At 47.5% G+C, this 19,211-nt stretch overlaps 11 protein-coding genes across 11 annotated transcripts; 4 read left to right on the top strand and 7 right to left on the bottom strand. All coding sequences in view use genetic code 12, as the record gives it.

Annotated features, from left to right (window-relative positions):
- Positions 1-162: 162 nt before the first annotated feature.
- CXQ87_003093 (phosphoglycerate mutase) lies at positions 163-852 on the bottom strand (the record flags this gene model as incomplete). Its single annotated transcript, XM_025481577.1, has 1 exon — positions 163-852. One exon carries the CDS (start codon positions 850-852, stop codon positions 163-165), a length of 690 nt encoding a protein of 229 aa, XP_025336195.1.
- A 98-nt stretch (positions 853-950) lies between these two features.
- On the bottom strand, positions 951-1,412 carry HPA2 (D-amino-acid N-acetyltransferase; the record flags this gene model as incomplete). Its single annotated transcript, XM_025481576.1, has 1 exon — positions 951-1,412. The coding sequence occupies one exon, from the start codon at positions 1,410-1,412 to the stop codon at positions 951-953; it is 462 nt and encodes a 153-aa protein (XP_025336194.1).
- Positions 1,413-1,560: 148 nt separating this feature from the next.
- On the bottom strand, positions 1,561-3,321 carry CXQ87_003091 (Zn(II)2Cys6 transcription factor; the record flags this gene model as incomplete). The annotated part of the gene is made up of 1 exon (XM_025481575.1): positions 1,561-3,321. The coding sequence occupies one exon, from the start codon at positions 3,319-3,321 to the stop codon at positions 1,561-1,563; it is 1,761 nt and encodes a 586-aa protein (XP_025336193.1).
- Positions 3,322-4,667: 1,346 nt separating this feature from the next.
- On the top strand, positions 4,668-6,482 carry SUC1 (transcription factor; the record flags this gene model as incomplete). Its single annotated transcript, XM_025481574.1, has 1 exon — positions 4,668-6,482. One exon carries the CDS (start codon positions 4,668-4,670, stop codon positions 6,480-6,482), a length of 1,815 nt encoding a protein of 604 aa, XP_025336192.1.
- Positions 6,483-7,420: 938 nt separating this feature from the next.
- MAL31 (maltose permease) lies at positions 7,421-9,156 on the top strand (the record flags this gene model as incomplete). Its single annotated transcript, XM_025481573.1, has 2 exons — positions 7,421-8,717; positions 8,744-9,156. 2 exons carry the CDS (start codon positions 7,421-7,423, stop codon positions 9,154-9,156), a joined length of 1,710 nt encoding a protein of 569 aa, XP_025336191.1.
- Positions 9,157-9,378: 222 nt separating this feature from the next.
- On the bottom strand, positions 9,379-11,047 carry CXQ87_003088 (ubiquitin-conjugating protein; the record flags this gene model as incomplete). Its single annotated transcript, XM_025481572.1, has 3 exons — positions 9,379-9,914; positions 9,944-10,514; positions 10,550-11,047. The coding sequence occupies 3 exons, from the start codon at positions 11,045-11,047 to the stop codon at positions 9,379-9,381; spliced, it is 1,605 nt and encodes a 534-aa protein (XP_025336190.1).
- A 991-nt stretch (positions 11,048-12,038) lies between these two features.
- Positions 12,039-13,724, bottom strand: CXQ87_003087 (uncharacterized protein; the record flags this gene model as incomplete). Its single annotated transcript, XM_025481571.1, has 1 exon — positions 12,039-13,724. One exon carries the CDS (start codon positions 13,722-13,724, stop codon positions 12,039-12,041), a length of 1,686 nt encoding a protein of 561 aa, XP_025336189.1.
- A 159-nt stretch (positions 13,725-13,883) lies between these two features.
- On the top strand, positions 13,884-14,864 carry CXQ87_003086 (uncharacterized protein; the record flags this gene model as incomplete). Its single annotated transcript, XM_025481570.1, has 1 exon — positions 13,884-14,864. One exon carries the CDS (start codon positions 13,884-13,886, stop codon positions 14,862-14,864), a length of 981 nt encoding a protein of 326 aa, XP_025336188.1.
- A 393-nt stretch (positions 14,865-15,257) lies between these two features.
- Positions 15,258-16,568, bottom strand: CXQ87_003085 (2-aminoadipate transaminase; the record flags this gene model as incomplete). The annotated part of the gene is made up of 1 exon (XM_025481569.1): positions 15,258-16,568. One exon carries the CDS (start codon positions 16,566-16,568, stop codon positions 15,258-15,260), a length of 1,311 nt encoding a protein of 436 aa, XP_025336187.1.
- An 810-nt stretch (positions 16,569-17,378) lies between these two features.
- Positions 17,379-17,720, top strand: CXQ87_003084 (uncharacterized protein; the record flags this gene model as incomplete). Its single annotated transcript, XM_025481568.1, has 1 exon — positions 17,379-17,720. One exon carries the CDS (start codon positions 17,379-17,381, stop codon positions 17,718-17,720), a length of 342 nt encoding a protein of 113 aa, XP_025336186.1.
- A 115-nt stretch (positions 17,721-17,835) lies between these two features.
- CXQ87_003083 (uncharacterized protein) lies at positions 17,836-19,185 on the bottom strand (the record flags this gene model as incomplete). The annotated part of the gene is made up of 1 exon (XM_025481567.1): positions 17,836-19,185. One exon carries the CDS (start codon positions 19,183-19,185, stop codon positions 17,836-17,838), a length of 1,350 nt encoding a protein of 449 aa, XP_025336185.1.
- Positions 19,186-19,211: the final 26 nt, after the last annotated feature.

The raw sequence follows: 19,211 nt of genomic DNA, 5'->3' as shown, positions 1-19,211 counted from the left end.
TTAGGTTTATTCATTATTACAGCCGTCATAGTAATTCATCATTCGTTTATTGCGAGCATTACATATATATACCCGCTTAGATAACGACACATTACAATAAAGATTTTTAATTTACCTTTTTGCCTCTACTGGGCCAATTGCTTCTATTCTACTATATATACATCAACGCAAATCTTGGTTCTTCACTTCGAAATGACCGCCCAAATGCTCAGTGACCCCAAATTTCTGGATGATACCCTCCTTTGTAGACTTGTCCACATCTACCACTGTAATTGATGTGTTGAAAGGAACTTTCAAGTTTTCTTCCTTAAGGCCCTCTCCCAAACTGTAACCCTTGGCGTTGTATAAGTGGTTAGAGAACGAGGTAATTACACCACCGTGTGTACAGACCAAAACGTTAGTGTAGTCTTCAGCTTCTGCTTTCTTCACCAAAAGATCCCATTCTTCTTGAACACGACACCTTAGTTCATGTTCCTTTTCTCCCATTTGTTTGAACTGAGTTCCGTATTTCTCCTTGGCATCGACAATGTTCATGCCTTGAACTGGTCCCATCATACGCTCTCTCATATTTGGCGTGACTCTAACAAGATCTTTTGTCAAATGTGGGTTGTTCTGCAAGATATCCTTGATGGTGCTGATACACCGACACAAGTCTGAGGTCACGCAGTAATCGAATTTATAATCTTCTAGGTAGTGGGCTACTTTGGCTGCCTGTTCCTTTCCGGTTTCGTCTATGTCTATATCAAGGTGTCCCTGGATGACCTTTTTGGAGTTATATTCTGTACGCCCGTGACGGACGACGAAGATACGGACTTTGGAGGGGTCCTCGTTGGGCTTGGTTTCTCGAGTCATGAAGAGAAGTAGGTGAAAGTTAGCCAAGCATCGTTCCATTAATTAAGTGAAAATCCTGCATATTACATAAAAGATAAGCCCGAGTCCCTAAGCGTTATCTAGGGCCGGCGGTAGAGCAAAAATCCTGATTTCACACCCACCTTCGTGTACAAGAGCTGTGCTCTGTGATTTTCAAACTGCGTGCTCCAGTAGCACTTGGGACAGTTAAGGCGATCCGCCTCCTTGTATCCAAACTCAATCAACGCCCTTCCAACTCCCTTGAGCCGAGAGGCCGAGCTCACGTACAAGTCGTTCAAGTATAAAGCGTTCTCGACGGTCCAAGTGTTGCGGTGAGTCAAATAGTTGATGAACCCGATAATTTTGCCAGTATCATCCACGGCAACGGCGGAATATACTGGCTCGTTTTCGTCAAGGAATCTGTTGAAGGTCGTCTCTGTAGCCTCATCGGTAACTCTGTCTAGCGCATTGTAGAACTTCAAGTAAGAATCCTCTGGTGCATTCCACAATGCTTTCCACAGCGCTTTATCGCCCGCTTCGATTGGTCTGATTGAAAATGACATGCTCGTCAATATAGGTGTGTGGCTAGCGCAATTATATACATATTGGCTGCGAAACCCGCTAAGACTCACTCCGTTATGCCATCGGGGTAAACGCGGGGTTATGACTCAGGGTCCAGACAGCACTGCTATTTTTTGACTGAAGTCAGAATTAGAAGGCCGCCACTGTCCATCCCATCTTTTCACATGTCTCGCCCCAATCGATGGTCAAAAGTCCGTCTGGATTGGCGATCCAGATCTGCTCCACAATGTGCCTGACATTGTGAACATTAAACACTTTGTAGTAGGTTTGCAAACGTGTGAACTTATGTCTGAGCTCAATACGGTCCATTTCCTTGTAACAGGCGAGGCCGCAAAGGAGCATTATCTTCGTAACGGCGGCTCTGAGATCGCATTCAATGAGTACGTCTAGTAGCTTGAATGTTTCCAAAAGAACGCCTTGTACCTCCGGGGTTCTAGGAGGGAGATCTCTGATATACATAAGCACATAAAGCTTGCATGTGTTTCTGAAGGCCTCGAAAAGTGTGTGATGGTTGTGGAGTTGACTAGGTTCGATAAAGCATTCTTGGTTCTTGCGAGGCTTGCAGGCTTCGACTTTTGCCCAGAGTCGTTTCCCATGTTTTTCAGTTTCTTTGTAGTGTTGGAGACGACGGCTGTTGAGGAGATTTATATCGATGGAAGGGTCGTGGGCGACATTCTTACTGTCTTCTTTGAGGGTTCTCCTGACGGACGATAAAACGGAATAGGCTTGTAGAATTTCACAGAGCACCAAGAAGATCAGGTGCATACAGCCCTGGAGAGGATCGATTCCATAGGTGAAGTCGGTTTCATCTTTGAAAGGCGAGCCATACTCTTCGGCAGTAAGCAAAGTGCCATGTTTGAGCGACTCGGACGACATAACGTCATTGTAGTGAAGGTTGGAGATGACCCATTTGGCACTGTTGGAATAGTTCATTTTGGCCAAAAAGTTCTTTGTTGAGCCGAAGCCACGGATGAGCTCACCACACTTGCGGTGATGGTGAACCCATTCCTTGGTGTCACCTGAGCAAACGCCGATACCGGCTGCGTTCAAGTGGAAACATATTAGGTTGAATTTGTCTTGATCGTCGAGCACTTTGTTTGAATAGAACCGTTGCAAGGAGAGGTCTGCTTCGTGCATTCTTGACTTGAGGCTTGCTGAGTTGGGCCCATCGACGAATAATGCACCCCATGCTGCAAGAAGCCGTAGCACGCTTTCGTCACGGTACGAAACGCCTGTGAAGGTCGAGGCGAAGTGGTTTTGGCAGGATTTGGGGGAGATGCAGATGCGATGGATTATTTCGTTGTGGAAGAAGTACACAAGCTGGTAGCCTCTTTCGTCGAGAATCAACCGGAAAGGATCGATAGGCTCCACGAGGGTATTTGGCTGCATGGCCTTTTGCTTGTTGAGGGGCACGAGGCTGTAGTCTTGATTGGGGAACTCAGTTTCAGTGGGGTGGCCTTTGGATCCCGGGGAAAGAAACAAGAACTCGTCAAACTCGGCGGGTCCGTGCTCAGGCTCGAGCTTAACCGGCACTTTTGAGTCTAAAACAGCCTCGATAGGCTCGTCCATGGGTGCTATTGATGTCTCTGGCAGTATTTCACCCGACCCCGATGAGACTGGAGCATCCTCGGAGATGCCCTGGAGAGAGGTCCTCGACTTGATCTGGGCCAGGTCCAGGTACACACACTGGATGCCTCTTGTTGTACATAGGCCACAGCTGGGCCGCTGCTCGTCACACTTCTTCTTTCTCATTCGACAGCACAAGCAGCCCGTCTTGGATCGGGTTCTCTTGGGCTTCCCCGTGACGGTGGAGATGTTGGCCTGGTTGAGGTCGTCTGCGGACCGCACCACGATCTGCTTCAAGGAGTTGGCCTGGAGCGTGGTGTACATGGTTTGAGGTGTTTACAGATGGAGAAGATGGTTTAGATATAATTGTAGGAGCCGTTGGGAGGGTGCCTGCACCTGGCCAGCATCCACGCAGCGGGTGAAGTCGTCGTGCAGGCTGTCACCCGGATGGTCCATCGAAACGGGCCCTTAGAGCGGCTCAAAATGTGCCAAACTCGCCAACCAACTTGGGTCATGGTGGTTTTGGAGGTAGTTTTTTTATTCGACCGCCGTATCCCGTCGTATCGTCCATACCTCCAGGGTTCCCCAAGTCTTGGCACCAGAGGGCTGAGGCAGCGCAGGCTGGCCAGCTTCGCCGCAGTCCAGTACACTGGGGAATCTTCGATGCCCCTGGCCGCGATTAAGCGAGCTTGTCTGTGGAAACATCCACAAAAACCATAGACGGAAAAGGCGGCTGCGGTCTGGAGGCGCAGAAATCGTTGCTTTGCTGCGGTAGGAATACGGTGGCGGCGCCGGCAAAGCGGGTGCAGTCGTAGGAAGCCGCTTCCGGGAAGGTTCTGCCTGAGCAATTCTCTTGACTAAAAAACTCTAGCGCCGTGCGTCGTCTTTTGCAAACCACCCTCTCGCTGACTCAGCTCGCCAAAACATGCTCCAAGGGTCCTGGAGACCCTGGATTTTGCAACCAGCCTCACTAGATGTAGGAATTTAGGGGATGGCTCGGGGATGGCCATTGTGCCGAGTCCAACAATGTTCTTTGTGCTCGTAATACCTCGAGGTATGGAACGAGTCATGAGTCAGCCATCACCCTGGGTTTGTGTAACTTGACGCTTTGCTCTAGCGATCTGGTCGCACCTTCGGGGTCACTGCCGTTGCAGATCAAAGCCCCTTGAGTCTGGTAGTAGGTTGGTTTCGTGGATAAGATTGGCTGGATTGGTTTTTCCGTGGGGAAGCCGCTGCGCCGTGAACAATGGCCTCGCGCCAGTGCATCCACTCTCGGATAAACTTCCCTTGGCTTTGCTCCAGTCGAGAAGTGTCACAAGAATGGTTTTTGACGCTACGTTTTTCCGGCCGGACCGGACCACGCTTTTCGAGACATACGCTACGATCTTCCAGGGTATCCAAAAAGTAACACTCCGGTTATGAGCAGTGGAGGCCCGAAGTTCCATGCTCATCAGAGCAGCAAACCATGCAGCCCAATACGAGCCGTGGTGGGACTTTCGGGCCGAACGATCCAAAAAAGATCTATATGTGTTGTGGTGGTACCTAACTTTACTTTGGTGTAATGTCCTTCAGTAGGCCGTCTCATCACTGTTGGGGCGCGACCCAGATATCAAATACCCCACAACGGCCTAGAGGCACAAAGTGGAAAGACGTTCAGAATTACTACAGACATGAGCGAAACCAAGAAACGTGGCAAGTACGGCAGACCCTGTGACTTGTGCTCCTCAAGAAGAGTCCGGTGTGTTTTCCCCGAAGGCTCTGAACGGTGCCAGAGCTGTATCAACCAAAATACACAATGCACACAAAACAGAATTCGAAAGAAGTCCGGGCCAAAGGCAAGAAGGGTTCCAGAGGATTCGCCTCAATCGTTGCTCTACACGCCTTTGGCGGATACTCGGTTGGACTTTACCACTCCGAGACCGATTCCTATGGACGAGTCTTATACTGAGAGAATGGACCCCTATATGGCCAGAATATCTCTAGATAAATTGATTGCGTATCTTCAGGTCTATCAAACGTGGTTTTACGGCTACTGGCCGGTGCTCTCGGTGGCAGAGATCATCTCGAAAATCACGAACTCCAATCTGATGAGTGAATCCATACACTCGATCAGATTGACAGAAAGAAACGTCTTTTACTACAGTCTAGCGTGCTCCGTTTGTGCTGCTATAGCCACTCAAATGACCTTTGTTTCGGTGAAAGATAGACTCGTCAATGATGCCTTCAGCTGTCTGGACACAGAGTACGCCGACGAGGCCAAACGGGCTAGGAACTTGTTTGATTACACAAGTAATCCAAACGTCGAGACTCTTCTCTCATCCTTCTTCCTCTACGCTCATTACACGAATCGCGAGGGCAAAACTAACCAGGCGATCATACACTTGAGGGAAGCCATATCGGTGTCCCAGCTCTTGGGATTTCACAACCAAGCCACCTACCAAAACAAGTCGGTGGCAGAAAAACATCGTTGGCAAAAAATCTATTATACCTTGCTTGTCACTGAACGGTTTGTATCATTCGAGGACGCAATGCCTGTTATTCTTGATCCAACGATTGCATTACCGCTGCTTGAAAATGAGGAGTATCCGAGTCTATTGGTCGGGTTCATTGAGCTTGTCAAGGTCTTTTCCGTTCCTCATAAGCACATTTTTGAAGAAGTTCATATGAAAGGCGGCAACCAAAACATCAAGGCATTCAGAGACTATCTCCAAAATCACGACAATGCCCAAAAAACCAGGTGTATTCTTGAAGTCCAATCACAGCTCGACCAACCCCTAGACCAAACAACGAAGGCGTCTGATTCGCAAAAGCTCAACATTTACCTTTCTCGTTCTTGGATCCAAGCAATTGCCTGGCATATCACATTTGAAAACGGACTACTCACATATTCGTCGGAACAATCAACCAACTGCCTAGCAAAGGATTTTCCCATAAAAATAGCCAGGGATTTCTTAGCGTCAACAAAGGACCTTCCTGCTGTGGCATTCGAGGCGAATGGCCCCGGAGTGTGCATCAAGCTACTCGAAATAGCCAACTCGCTTGTATTTGCCGTGCCAGGTTCGTATAGCAAATCGATTTTGGCGGATAGTCTAAATTCGATCTTTATGCTTGCAAATCAATTCAAAAATCATATTACGCTACCAATGGATGTTTACCACAAGGTGGTCGGAAAAATCTCTTCATTCTCCACCCATGTTGAAAGACCCTTGTCCCTCGAATCTCCGGCTACAGCTGCCATTCAAGAATTGTTTGACGAAGATGACATAGAAGAACAAAGCGGCTCCTGTCTCGGAAGCTCAGAACTTCTGCCCACAGACAGAAATCCCTCATTTACGCAGCTTTACAAGCAACTGGGCGCAGCATATCCTCAGGCGATGGTGAACGCCTTGAGTGGTAATTCAAGCCAGGACGAAAATGCCGTCTTGGCGAACAACGATCTATTCGAAAGCTCCCCTTCATTATCACATTTCATGCACCCTCCATGAAGTCTATTAATGGGAGATGTTAGCGCCGTATTGAGAAGAAATTTCCCTTTGTTCCAATTCCACTGACGTGGGGGATGTGTTGAGAAGTGCACTTGGCAAGAAATCTGACGAAATCGCTCATAGACTTCTCCGATACCGCTCCGGATCAATGTCCACAGATATTATCCCAGGGTTGCATAATTTGCGGCTCTCAAAAGCTGCAAATGGAAGCGAGTGGGGTGATCGAGTGCGTAAATCTCGTAAAAATATTTTGAAACATTACGAAAAACCCAACATGCGACAGCAGTCCGGCATCAATCATTTCCAAATTGGCTTCTCTTGATAGTGGGGGAGGCGGGGCCGAACGGCGCGCCAAAGTCCAGGAATCGGGGAAACGCAAGAACTCGCAATAATTGGATCTCTCTGTGCTTGAAACGCGGGCGGTTAAACCTCACAGATTGCTTTTTCAATGTTTTCGAGACTATGTCCTTGGGGCCTTCCCCGTGTTTTCGCCGAATTTACGAGGCTGTCATTGCCGCACGCACACAGCTCGCAAACCTTAGATTTTCCGAGAATCTAAGTCTCAAGCCTCCATGACTATCCCTTCAATTTTATAACACACACCTTGACTCAATATAATGAGTCAAACTTTACAATGGATGCCTCGAAGTTTTGCCCGCTGTTGGCTTTGTCTTGCATTCTTCCGTACATTGTGAAGGCTTCAAGCGGGACCCGCGTTCGGAATTTCTCCGGCATTCTTGCATCAGAGAACATTGCCCGTATAGACTACCCCATACTCACTATAGCCGCCCCTGCTTTGGCGTCTCAGGTCACATAGCGGGGCGCTTGTTGCCCCACATCCGCTTCCGTGTCATGGGAGTTGCAGCAGCTAAAGATGTATAAATTCAAAAAGTCCGCTGGCTGGTTTTGATCTTTATCAAAATTTGATCTAACTGAATATGACTGACCACGTTGAAGATGTTAAGAAGCCTGAGTTGACGACTCACATCACCGACAAGGATGACAAGGAATCGACTGAGTCTATGGACGTCTATGCCCAAGAGTACATGTCCAAGTTTTTGGATATCTCTAACAACGCTAAGGAGAATGATAGCAAGGAGAAAAATATGTCTCTTAAGGAAGGTATCAAGACCTTTCCAAAGGCTGCTATGTGGTCTGTGATTTTGTCTTCAGCTATTGTCATGGAGGGATACGATCTCAACCTTATCAATTCGTTTTATACATTTCCCAGTTTCGTCAGATCATTTGGTGAATACTATCCAGAGAGTGACAGATGGGAGATTCCTGCTCGGTGGCAGACTGGTCTCAGTATGGCTGTCAACTGCGGTCAAGTCCTTGGTTTATTTATCGTTGGTTTCGTTTCTGAAAGATTGGGATACAGAAAGACTATGATCTCGTCTTTGCTTTTGGTGACTGCTTTGATTTTTATCGTATTCTTCGCTCAAAATATTACAATGTTGCTTATCGGTGAGATTTTGCTTGGTTTACCATGGGGTGCATTCCAGGCCATAACTTTGTCTTATGCTTCTGAGGTTTGTCCAACTGTCTTGCGTTTGTACTTGACAACCTATGTTAATGTCTGTTGGGTCATTGGCCAGTTGATCTCTTCTGCTGTGTTGAGAGGCCTTGTCAACTCTGATATTACTGACTCCTGGAAAATCCCATTCGGCCTTCAGTGGGTCTGGCCTGTTCCCATCGCCATTGGTGTATACTTCGCTCCCGAATCGCCTTGGTGGTTGGTGAAAAAGGGTAGATACAATGAGGCAAAGCATTCGCTCGAAAGATTGTTGACTGAAAATGAACACTTGCCAGACAAGCTGGTCATGTCGCAAGCTATGGTGGACAAAATAAAGTTGACAATTAAGGAAGAAGAGGCGATCAGTGCTGGTGTGTCTTTCAAAGACTGCTTCAAGAAAAAGAACATCAGAAGAACAAGAATCTCGTGTTTAACATGGTTGATGCAAAATATCACCGGTTCCGCTTTCATGGGATATTCCACTTACTTCTACTTGCAAGCAGGTTTATCCACGTCAATGTCTTTTACGTTCTCAATTATTCAGTATGTTTTGGGTATCATCGGAACTTTGGTCGCCTGGTTCACATCCCAGAAGCTTGGTCGTTACGACTTATACTTCAACGGTATGATTTTGCAGTTCCTTCTCTTAGTCACAACTGGTATCCTCGGCTGCTTCCCAAGTGATGCTACTTCATGGGTGTTGGCTCTTTGCTTTTGGTGTTCACTTTCGTTTATGACTCCGGAGTTGGTCCAATCACTTATTGTTTGGTGACGGAGATGCCATCGGCTAGCTTGAGAACCAAGACTGTTATCTTGGCTAGAAATTGTTATAATATTGCTGGTATTATTATTGCCATCATCATGCCCTACATGTTGAACCCAACAGCTTGGAACTGGAAAGCAAAGACTGGTTTCTTCTGGGCTGGTTTTGCCTTCTTGGCTTGTGTTTGGTGTTACTTGGACATGCCAGAAACCAAAAACAGAACTTTTGCAGAATTGGACCATTTGTTCGAAAAAGGAGTTCCAGCTAGAAAGTTCAAGCTGACTAACGCTGATATCTTCGATGTTGATGAAATGATGGGTAAACTTGGTGATGACGCAGTTAGAGACATAATTGAGTCTAACCGTCTTGAGAACAGCACTATTGAAAAGGTTTAAAATAAAAATTCACAGCTGAGCACGCAAGCAAGTCTCACTAATGCTCGCGAGCGAGCTCTTTTCAGTTCTTACAAAATATCATTAGTTGTTCAAATAAAGTTAAATGTAAAAAAAACGTATTCATTGAAAGGTAAGGAGTGGCCGGCGACATTTAACTGATCTTCCTCGACTAGTTGTTCTTGTCACCATGATGTGCGATGCAAGTGGTTAAGGAGCAGCCAATTATTCGTCTTCGATATCTGTCTCGAGGTCACACATAGACCGGCAATTTGGACAGTAAAATTGAGGATAGCTCTTGATAATGATGGGTCGTATGCACTTGTAGTGCCATGAATGTGAACAGGGACTTATAAATAGCGCTTGACAAGGCTCGAGCTTGAGAAGACAGATAGCACATTCAGAGAGCTCGGAGTTGCCATCGTCCTTGTCCGATTCAAGACCCAAACGTTTCATCTTCTTGTGAATGTCCAAGTTAAATTGGTTCACCTTGCGCTGCCAGCTTCTGTTAAACTCACAACGCATCTTTACGCATCTGTAAACTTCTTCAGTTCCGCCTCTGTAGTCCAAACCCAACTGGACAATGTCACCGTCTATTAGCGGCCAGAGCGTCAGCTCTTGGGATGCCTGAGATAAGCGTACGTTATTAAGGAAGGTACCTGACGATGACTTGCAGTCCTTGAGGAACCACGATCCGTCTTCATTGCACTGGAACATGGCGTGGGTACGAGACACCACTTTAGACTTGAAGACGATAGGTGCTGAAGAGCCCTGCGGGCATGAGCAGCACTTTTGTTCTTCTCGGTGTATCTGCCGATGGAGATCAGCTCCTTGGGCTTGATTCGGCGAATCATGGGTGAAAAGTAGAGACCAGTGTTGGAGGTCAGATGGTCGATGATAGGGGTCAAACGAACGGAATAAAAGCCGTCCTTGTCCTTTCCAGTAGCATCTTCTTCCTTTATAGCCTCGGCCTCGGCAGTCTCCTCGGAGATGATGGGCTGGCTGCGCACCATAGTGTCTTGACGGGCCAAGAAGGGATGCTGGGCCTGGTTTTCGCTCAGCGAGTTAGAGGATCCAGCGGAATTGTTCAAGTCAGCAGAGGCATCGGTAAACCCGTTGAGGTTGGCGATGGTGGGACTGTTAGACATGAAGTAGTGGGTTTGTGGAGGTGGATGCGAATGCGTATGCGAGTGGGGATGCGAGTCTGTTTGGTTATGGGAATGCAGGTGGCCGGCGTGAGTGTCCAGGGAAGTCAGGTTGGAGTGAGAGCCTCTGATGGTGTTGGAAAGGGAGCTGAGGAAGGACAAGCCGAAGGAGGGACGTCTGGCCAACCCAGATTGTTGAGGTCTTGTAGGGGAGTTCTACTGGCAGCTGAGGCGGGCGGAGCTGCCGGAACAGCGGAGCCTGAACCGGAGAAATCCCCTGAGGAGGCTCCTGATGAAGCTCCGGACGAACCTAGTGATTGTGCGCCTTGTTGTTGTGATGCCTGCGGCTCAACCGTCTGATTAGTGGCTGCGAGGGAACCAGAGCCGGAGCGCTGGATCTGTGCTGGGCCTGTTGACGATGCGGAGACCGGGACGGGAGCTGTAGAGTTTGGTTCAGCAGAGTTGCCGCCATTTAAACCAGTTCCTGTGGCCGTTCTGTCCTCCAGGCTGGTCAGGTTATTCTGGGTATCATGAGGGTAGGGCACCAGAGGTCCGCTGTTGGAGCGTAGGCCAAAAGGAGGAGGGCTGTTAGCATCTCGAGAGGCTTCGTGGATCTCTGGGGAAGACGTCACGGGAGGGTTGCTAGGCAGCCCCGGAGCCAGGTTATCGGATGAAAGCGGCGACCTGTCGCTGGACTTTGAAAGTGTCCTTACTGGGGTCAGGCTTGCCACAGCGACGGAATCAGTCATTATATTTGGGAAATAGCAAGAACCGCAGAGCAGCTGGAAAAGAACAAGTGGTTGTGGTAAGCAGCCGAGTGAGGTAATTAAAGGGAGGGCCAAAAAAATACACAGAAAAAATGTGACACAGCAAATAGACAGGCCATTCCCAAGTCAGGCAAAACACCGAATTCCACAGATTCCGAGCATAATGAGATCAGGCCCGGATCTGCTGCCGCTTGTGACTACAAATGATGTTTTTTGAATTTTGAATTTTTGCCGAAATCCCTCCTCCCTGTCTTTATCTTTCTTTGGTAGCAGCCAAGAATGCGTAGGCACCGCACCTGACCGTCGTGAGACAGTGCGATCTGGGCGGCTGATGGCTGTTTCGGGACGATATTAATATCGTTGTGATCGTCAGAATTAGGAGAAGAAGAATATCGAGTTTGTTTAAGCGTAGCATGTAAGTCTTGGGTCTTACACGGAGTTCCCGTTTATCGGCTCCTCGCATCGGGCTTCGTATGCGCCCGTCTCTTCCCCAGCGCAAGCCACCTGCCTTTCTAGGCGAGCACCCAGGGCTCCCCACATCACATTTTGCACCCACTGCCCAACGGAAAATATAATGTGAGAAAAACGAGCAAAGCATCTGAAGACTGATGGAAGGCTAAATTTTAACGAAATTTTACAAGTAACTTCTAAAGTTCGGTTTATTTGATACTTTCATCGTGGCATAGGGCACGGAGGTCAGCCAACATGCTGGCTATACGTATAGACGGGTAAACAGCCGTGCTGCTTGATGTAGCTCGTGAAGCATGAGTTATTGTGTCAGATCCGACCTCCGAGGCATCATCAACGAATGTCCCCTGAAACAATTTCGTGACCGTGCCTCGTCGCGTCTGGGCCTTTGTATATCAGCTCAGATATGCTCACAAGATCCTTCGAAACCTTAATGTTTCCTTTAGCACGAGTTTCTTGTGATCCAAGGAAAACAGGCTTTTTGTAGTACATCTCACGATCTCTCCTAGTAGTTGGATTTCTCGCTGACTAGACGCAAGAGCAACTGCTGCAACTGGTCACGACCCTTCGGACTTTCCCAGATCTTGTGTCCACTGTTTTCGGCGACTACCCACTCCAACAGGCGATCACTTATCTTCACCATGTCTCGCTGCCACTTGCCCCAGTTGAGCGAGTTCTTGATCATAAAGTCCGACAGGATCACTGCCAAAGGAACCAGCTGGACATTTGCGTTCTGCACCTCGTTGAACGATAAGATCGAGGCAGTGACTTGTTCCTGAAGTCTTGCACGAAGGTACTTGGGGCTGTAGACCATGTCTCTGCCGAACACTCTGCTCTTGGACGAGTACCTCTGTGGGTGGAAGAACCAGTGAAGGTTTCTCACTATTCCCAAAGGCGACACAATACCACGGAGCCAGACTTTGAAGCCCTGCCAGGAGTCCATGAGCTCTAGAATATCCTTGAACACCTTCCTGCTCTCGTTCTTCTTGTTGCTTCCGCTGAATGGGAAGTGTTTGAGTAAGTCCTCGTGCCAACTATCGACGAGGAAAAGCGAATGAATCTGGCCCCTGTTTCTCAGAGCAAACACCCTGGAGTAAAGTCCGCCTTCATCAAAGCCCACAGCCAGGAAAGGTCCCTCGATCTTCTCGGACCGGAGTGCCTCCATGAGGTACTCGACGATAATGGAGATCGAAACTGGCAGAGGGGCGCTATCAGAGAAGGCATAGCCGGGTCTATCCCAAACACAGAATCTCTCGATTTTGTTCATTTGGTAAAGCTCCTGAACCCACTCCTGAAACACCTCTGAGGAGGTCTGCTGGCCGCCTTCGATAAGCAAAACAGGCTGCTTAGCCTTGGATGGATCGTCCTTCTCCCCGTCCTTTTCGGCCATCGGAGCGTGAACATCACCGTAGCAGGCCAAGTGGACCTTGAATTGGCCCTCGTTAACGGGGATCATCTTGCCCCATGGCTTCTCGTGAGAGTCGAATCCCTCAAGCCAGACGGAGAGCGAGATACACCAAATCACCCACAACAAAAACAACTTGACCGAGATCTTGATGAGCATAATCAAGAGTTCCGAGACCGATCTTCTCTTCTCGACCCTTCCGGTGTACCTGATCTCCTGCTGTGCCTTTCCACGCTCTACTGACCAGTCAGCAAAGCAGTTCAAGGCGATATTGAGAAGTGTCCAGAGCCAGAGGAGGTTTCCAAAAGCACCCAGCTGGCCACGGAGGTATGGAACGCTGAGCAACACTATCAAGTCAACAAACACTAAGCCACAACTAACGTAGCCTAGCAACCTTTCATAGTACGCAGGTACGGCAAAACACCAGAGCGTCACGGCACCGGTCAATATGTTCAACAAGGCCAAGTCAAAGTCAAGCGGTGACTTGCCCCGGCGATTGAAGAAGGGTATCGAGATGAAGTCCGAAACAACCACCAAGAATAGTACGAGTCCATTCACTGCAAGCACTGCAAAAAGAACCAGTCTCAAAACAGCAATCCGGCGCAAGTTCAAGGGCAGCACAATTGGGTCATCGGGGTCCACATAGCGTCTGCTGGAGATCAATGGCTCTCTTTCAAGGTCAGCACTAGAAGACCCACGCTCCTCTTCGGAAGGTCTATCTGGGGAAGCCTGACGTTTAGGCGATTGTGGCTGTTCCTCCTGAGAGGCAGCAACAGAGTCCGGCATCGCTCAATCGAATTATCAGAAAAGCACTAATATATGTCTGTTTAGGGGACTAGCAATCTAGCAAGGACCAGGCGTCACGTGCACTGGGTGCAAAGAAAGGTGGAGGTCTATCACGCGCTGGCTATCGCATTGCATTGACGTCTTATCGTATAATCACCAATGTCACTAATAACCATCGGGTCCACTTCTGAAAGTGATGGTGTTACTTACTATGATGTCAACATCACATTGCCATTGAGGGCTCTCACAGTCTCGAAAAGATACTCTGACTTTGGCAATTTGCTCAAACTGTTGTGTGAGGACTTGGGGATATCCCTGGGAGAGTTTCCATACCAACTTCCTCCAAAAGGGTCCTTTTTCACAAGCAAGGCTAAGCTTGTCAACGAAAGAAGATTCAGCTTGTCTGAGTTCTTGAATAGTGTCGTTCGTGACAGAGACCTCCAGAACAGACCAGCTGTCCACAGTTTTCTCCAGTTGCCTTCAAACTTCAAGTTCACCCCTGCCATGTTTGAGGAAGAAGGCATCAGTGACTCCAAATTCCTAATTGATGAATTGCCCGAGGAGATCGATAACAGCCAGTGGCTCAAGTACCTACGTCAGGTTAAATCTGCACTCGCTGAGCTCCCCAGAGGAGGCGATATAGCCTCGAGATCGGCAGCCAGAGAGCATGTCAACAAGTACATTCAACCCAATATTCAGAAATTGGCCTCGGCTCTCTCGCTGCTCAATCTGAGTGGCGCCATTGACTCGTCTCAGTTCAGCCAGAGGACTTCCTCACTCAGGGAACTCCTGAATGAAACTGAGAGGTTGATTTTTAAAAGAGATGTGGCGGCCAAGAAGGATGACTCTCCTCATTACGCTTTCAGTAAGAAGCAAAAGGATCCTGCGAAGGAAACCAGCTCCACGGCTGATTTGGATAATAGTCAGCTTCTCCAACAACAGCAGCAGATCCATAAAGACCAGGATCAGGAGGTCGAGCAGCTCAGGAAAATAATCGCTCGTCAGCGAGAGATTGGAGAGACGATAGGCAGAGAGGTTGAGGAGCAAAGCGAGATGCTCGATCGCTTCAACGACGAAGTTGATGCATCATCGGACAAGATGAAGGATGCCAGAGCTAGGGCGAAGAAAGTCACCTCTTGAGTGACTCGATTCAATGTGCTACGAGCAGAGCTTTCCCATGTGGTTGCCGTCTTTAATGAAAATGGTGAACACATCTTTAATCCGAAGAACTCAATCAACAAAAGCTTTCAAAATTCTCGGAAATTGATGATACCAATCAAAATTCGAGGAACAATGGCTCCTCGGCTGGCATGTCGCTCAAGCCCTACCACCAGGCGCGAGAGCGCGACTATATAAGGCGCTCTTTTGTCGATGAGTAAAAATACTACCCTTTTTTCACTCCAAAATGTATGTTACCCGTTTGCAGTAAGAAGATGATAAACAACTCGCCTATATCGAGAATTCATGAGAATTAAAAGTTTAACACCAAGATCTACGCTGAACTGCTCTAAATTTCTATTATGGTACTAACCGTTAGTATAGCTGAGGATGAGCCTGCTTTAAAACCTGGCCCCATTTCTCAATGCCCTCTTTTATTTCTTCTTCTTCAAGCAAGGCAACGCACAAACGAGCGCCTACCTTGTTCCAGCCAAGGCTGTCTCCCTCGACCTCGAAGTTGCCGCCTGCTGCAATCACGACGTTGTGTTCTTTTTGAAGCTTGGATAAAATCTCGGCGATATCCACGTCTGGTGCCTCAATCTCCACCCAGACGAAGTAGCCGCCGTTACCACCATAATACTTTGTATACTTGGCTGGAAGGGCTTCGTCCAAAGCTTTCTTAAGAGTCACAGCTCTACTCTTGTATGTCTTCTTGTAGTGCTCAATCGTGTCGTCAAGCGTGCCATCTTCGATGAAATGCTGAACGACGACTGAATTCAATTGACCAGGAGTACCTCCTGACTTGTTGGCGCCAGTCCCCGACAACTGAAGTGCCAAAGTCGGTGTGGCTGTTTCCTGCCAGCCCACACGAAGTCCTGGAGCGATGATCTTGGAGAAGGAAGAGTTGGAGACGGTGTTACCGAACTTCCATCCTTCTGGAAGGGTGTCTTCATCAATCTGACTGAGCTTTCTGACTGGCGGCTTGCCCTCATAATTGAGATGGTCGTACACATCGTCAGAGAGAAGAAGCAAGTCATGCTTTCTTGCAAGTTCAACAAGCTTGGTTCTCGTGGCCTCCGCGTAAGTGAGGCCACCAGGGTTCGAGAAGGTTGGTACCAAGTACATCACGTATCTGTATTGTTTCCTGACACCCCTGCCTGTTGGATCTGGGAAGATGTTGATCTCCTTGTCACCAACAGGCTTAAGGCCATGTTTTTCGTCCAACTCCGTCAATTTCTTTTCCAAGTATTCAATGTCTATGTCGAACTCACCACCGGGTGTCTCTCGGACAGCGGTCATTTTGTTTTCGAATCCGGCGTCAATAAACGCATAATTGATCAAGAAGTAGGTAGGCAGGACCACAAATGCTTGTAGAGTTGTCTCTGTGTTGGTAGTCGCCAAAAGAATATTCTGTGATCCATATGAGGATCCTCCAGTCAAGTTGATTTGGTCTGGATGTAATGAGGTTCTTCCAAACTGCTTGTTTACCCAACGAGCCACACTTTCTCTTGCCGTCAAATTTCCGAGGTCAGTTCCATACTGAAGAGGATGACGGTTCTCGGGATCAGACTCATAGTCCGTGTGGGCTGTTTCGCTAATGACTTTGGCAAAAGCTTCCGAAAGTGCCCTCTTGGGCAAAAGATCAAGGGTTGGGTGGCCCTTGAAGAAGTTGATCTGCTTTGGCATAAAGAAAGTAGTCTTATCTAAGTACCGCGGAATTTGTGCGGAGAGCTGGAGAAGTAATGACCTAAAAAGACGGCCAATTGACGATGGAGAAGAAATTCGATTATTTCATTTAAGCTCGTTCATTATTTAGCATCTTATTTCAACCGAATATCCTTATTTCTCATAAGACGTTTGGAAGTGCAATTAAGTCGATTGAGTTGTCATGGCTGCAAAAGTGGATCGTTTTCCAAGATTATTTGGATTTTAGCAAATTAAATTGTCACAATCACATCGTGACTGATTCTCGGTTCTGAAGTCATTTGTATAAATATTTTATTATTACAATGTTAAATATACTACAATAGATAATTGACAAAGGCTCATGAATCCTCACAGAATATGCAAACTGAGAACCATTACTTCGACCCACCAGGTTCTGAATGACAACGTTAATTCAAATGAGATACAAAACAAAAAAAAAAAAAAAAAAAAAAAACAGAGAAAACAGATACAATTTACGAAATTTATGCTCCAAAATATTTTTATTACAGTACCATTATATGCTTTCCCTCCTCCTCTAGATATTTGCACCCATTCATTGAATGCTGTTCCAAGTAAGTAGACACTAAATCTCCGACCAATTATTACTGCAGTACCCACGGATAATGAAAGCTACTAGCTAAACTAGCTTTATCAATAATATTCATAGAGAAACCGGTTTTTGGGTTCCCCAGACTGTTCTGGTGTACAGGTGCCCGCTGCCCAATTACCTTCGCACAAAAACTTTTTATAAAGCATAACCATACTAAAGTCCATCAATTACGAAAAATAATGGTGACTGCGGCCGGTGTGATTCTCAGTACCATTCTTGGTGCTTCGGCCAGAAGGCTCCAAGTTCAGCTTGTGGGCAAGCAATTCGGCAGAACCTGGGACAGAGTTCCAGGTTACGTCTTGTCGATTGGTGCCTTCTTGGGAGGCTACGCCATTTGTGACCACTTTGTTGAGAGAAATAGACACTTATTGAACAGAAGATTGGCCCAGTTGCGTGAACAGAGGGCTCAAGTCGATGCATTCCACGAGTTTGACGTGGAGGGCGACCACAGAATCACTGCGTCTAAGAGAACCAGGAAGTTCTTTGAGTTGTTCGACAAATACGGTCAGGACTACAAATAAGCTCACAAACGTCATCCCATTACTTTCACTTTTGTATTCGTATAGTTGCATCACCACTAATATAAGAACGTGGCCCTTAGCATGTCTAGATGTATTATAGTAGTACAGAGCCTCTTCACTCTTCGTCAGCTTTATCGTCGCCAAGGTCATCGTCGTCTTCGTCGTCATCCTCGCTCACAGAGTCATCGCCGTCGCTGCCTTCGCTAGCCGACGCATCCATATCGCTGTCGTCCTCCTCACCTTCCTCAACACCACCGGTGTAGGTTCCATCTTCTTCCTCGTCGTCACTATCGCCACCAGCTTCGGCTTCCTGTAGGGCAGGCTCAACAACATCAGTTTCTTTATTTTCGGTTTGCTTCTCACGCAACTTGGCATCAAACGAGTTATCTTGAATCTTCATTCTTCTCACGAAATCATCGATTTCCTGGTACGATTGCTGGTCGATCATACTGAATTCAAGAACCTTATCCTCACCGTCGGCGCTGGCGATAGTCACCAACATGTTGAATGTGAAACGGGTGATGTCCTTATAGGAAATATCTCTGATGGTCGAAAATTCTATGAGAAGAACAGGCTTTTTGAAACCAAAAATCATAAAGGCGGTCTCCTCGTTGGTATTGAGAAGGAGAAGACTGCCTTCTTTGGAGCCGTTGTAAGCACTAGCCGCCACGAAGTCGCAAATGTTGTTACCCTTAGTTGAGATGGCGATAGCGGTATCAGCGTTGAACTTCAAAGTGTTCTGCATTGGTCTGGCCAAGGGCATAAAATTATGAAGCTCAATACCACATAATCCAAATTGCCTTTGCAAGAAGAATATGATTTGCTCATTGATGGGCTTTATAGCGTCGCCCTCAGAATCATCCTCACCAACCTGGTGCTCCGCATGAGGAGGCACCTTGCCATCTTCAATAAGTTGTTTTTTAATGACGTCTAGGTTAATGTTGCAGATGATAGGGTCATTTTTGGCGTCGAAAGCAGCGTGATCGTTGAGCCAGAGACACAACATAGCCGTATCTTTCTTCGACAGCACAGTGGAATGGCCCAAAATAGGAGCAAGCATGCAAAGCTTGATTGCCGATTTGAGACTCGTAACCGACATTTCGGGAGTCTGAGTTGCTATGTTGACGATCGAAAGCACTGGATGCGGGACATTGTCTGGCGAGATGAGCAAATGGAATAGAAGGTTGTACTTTCTTCTTATTGGGGAGCCAAAGGACAAGTTTGTCAACTGAAAAATGATTTCTTGTGGATTCACAGGGCCGGTAAATTTGACATGGTGTGGGTTGGGCTGGCCGTTGTTAGCGGAAGGTAACTCTCTAGGTTTGCGCTGAGGAGTTTTCCTCTTTTTGGGGCTGGTCAAGTGCTCGTAGAGCTCATCAAGAATGTCCTGGCTCGAAGGCTGAGCTGTTACAAGTTGGTTGATCTTGATCTGCAACGCAGTCGGTAAAGTGTCGACCCACGACATGGTGACCTTCAGCTTGTTATGGTGTA

Source organism: Candidozyma duobushaemuli (assembly GCF_002926085.2).
Source record: "Candidozyma duobushaemuli strain B09383 chromosome Unknown C_B09383, whole genome shotgun sequence".
In the NCBI taxonomy this organism is placed as follows: Eukaryota; Fungi; Ascomycota; class Pichiomycetes; order Serinales; family Metschnikowiaceae; genus Candidozyma; species Candidozyma duobushaemuli.
The sequence above is the reverse complement of the archived record's forward strand: the minus strand, read 5'-3'. Positions and strand labels throughout refer to the sequence as shown.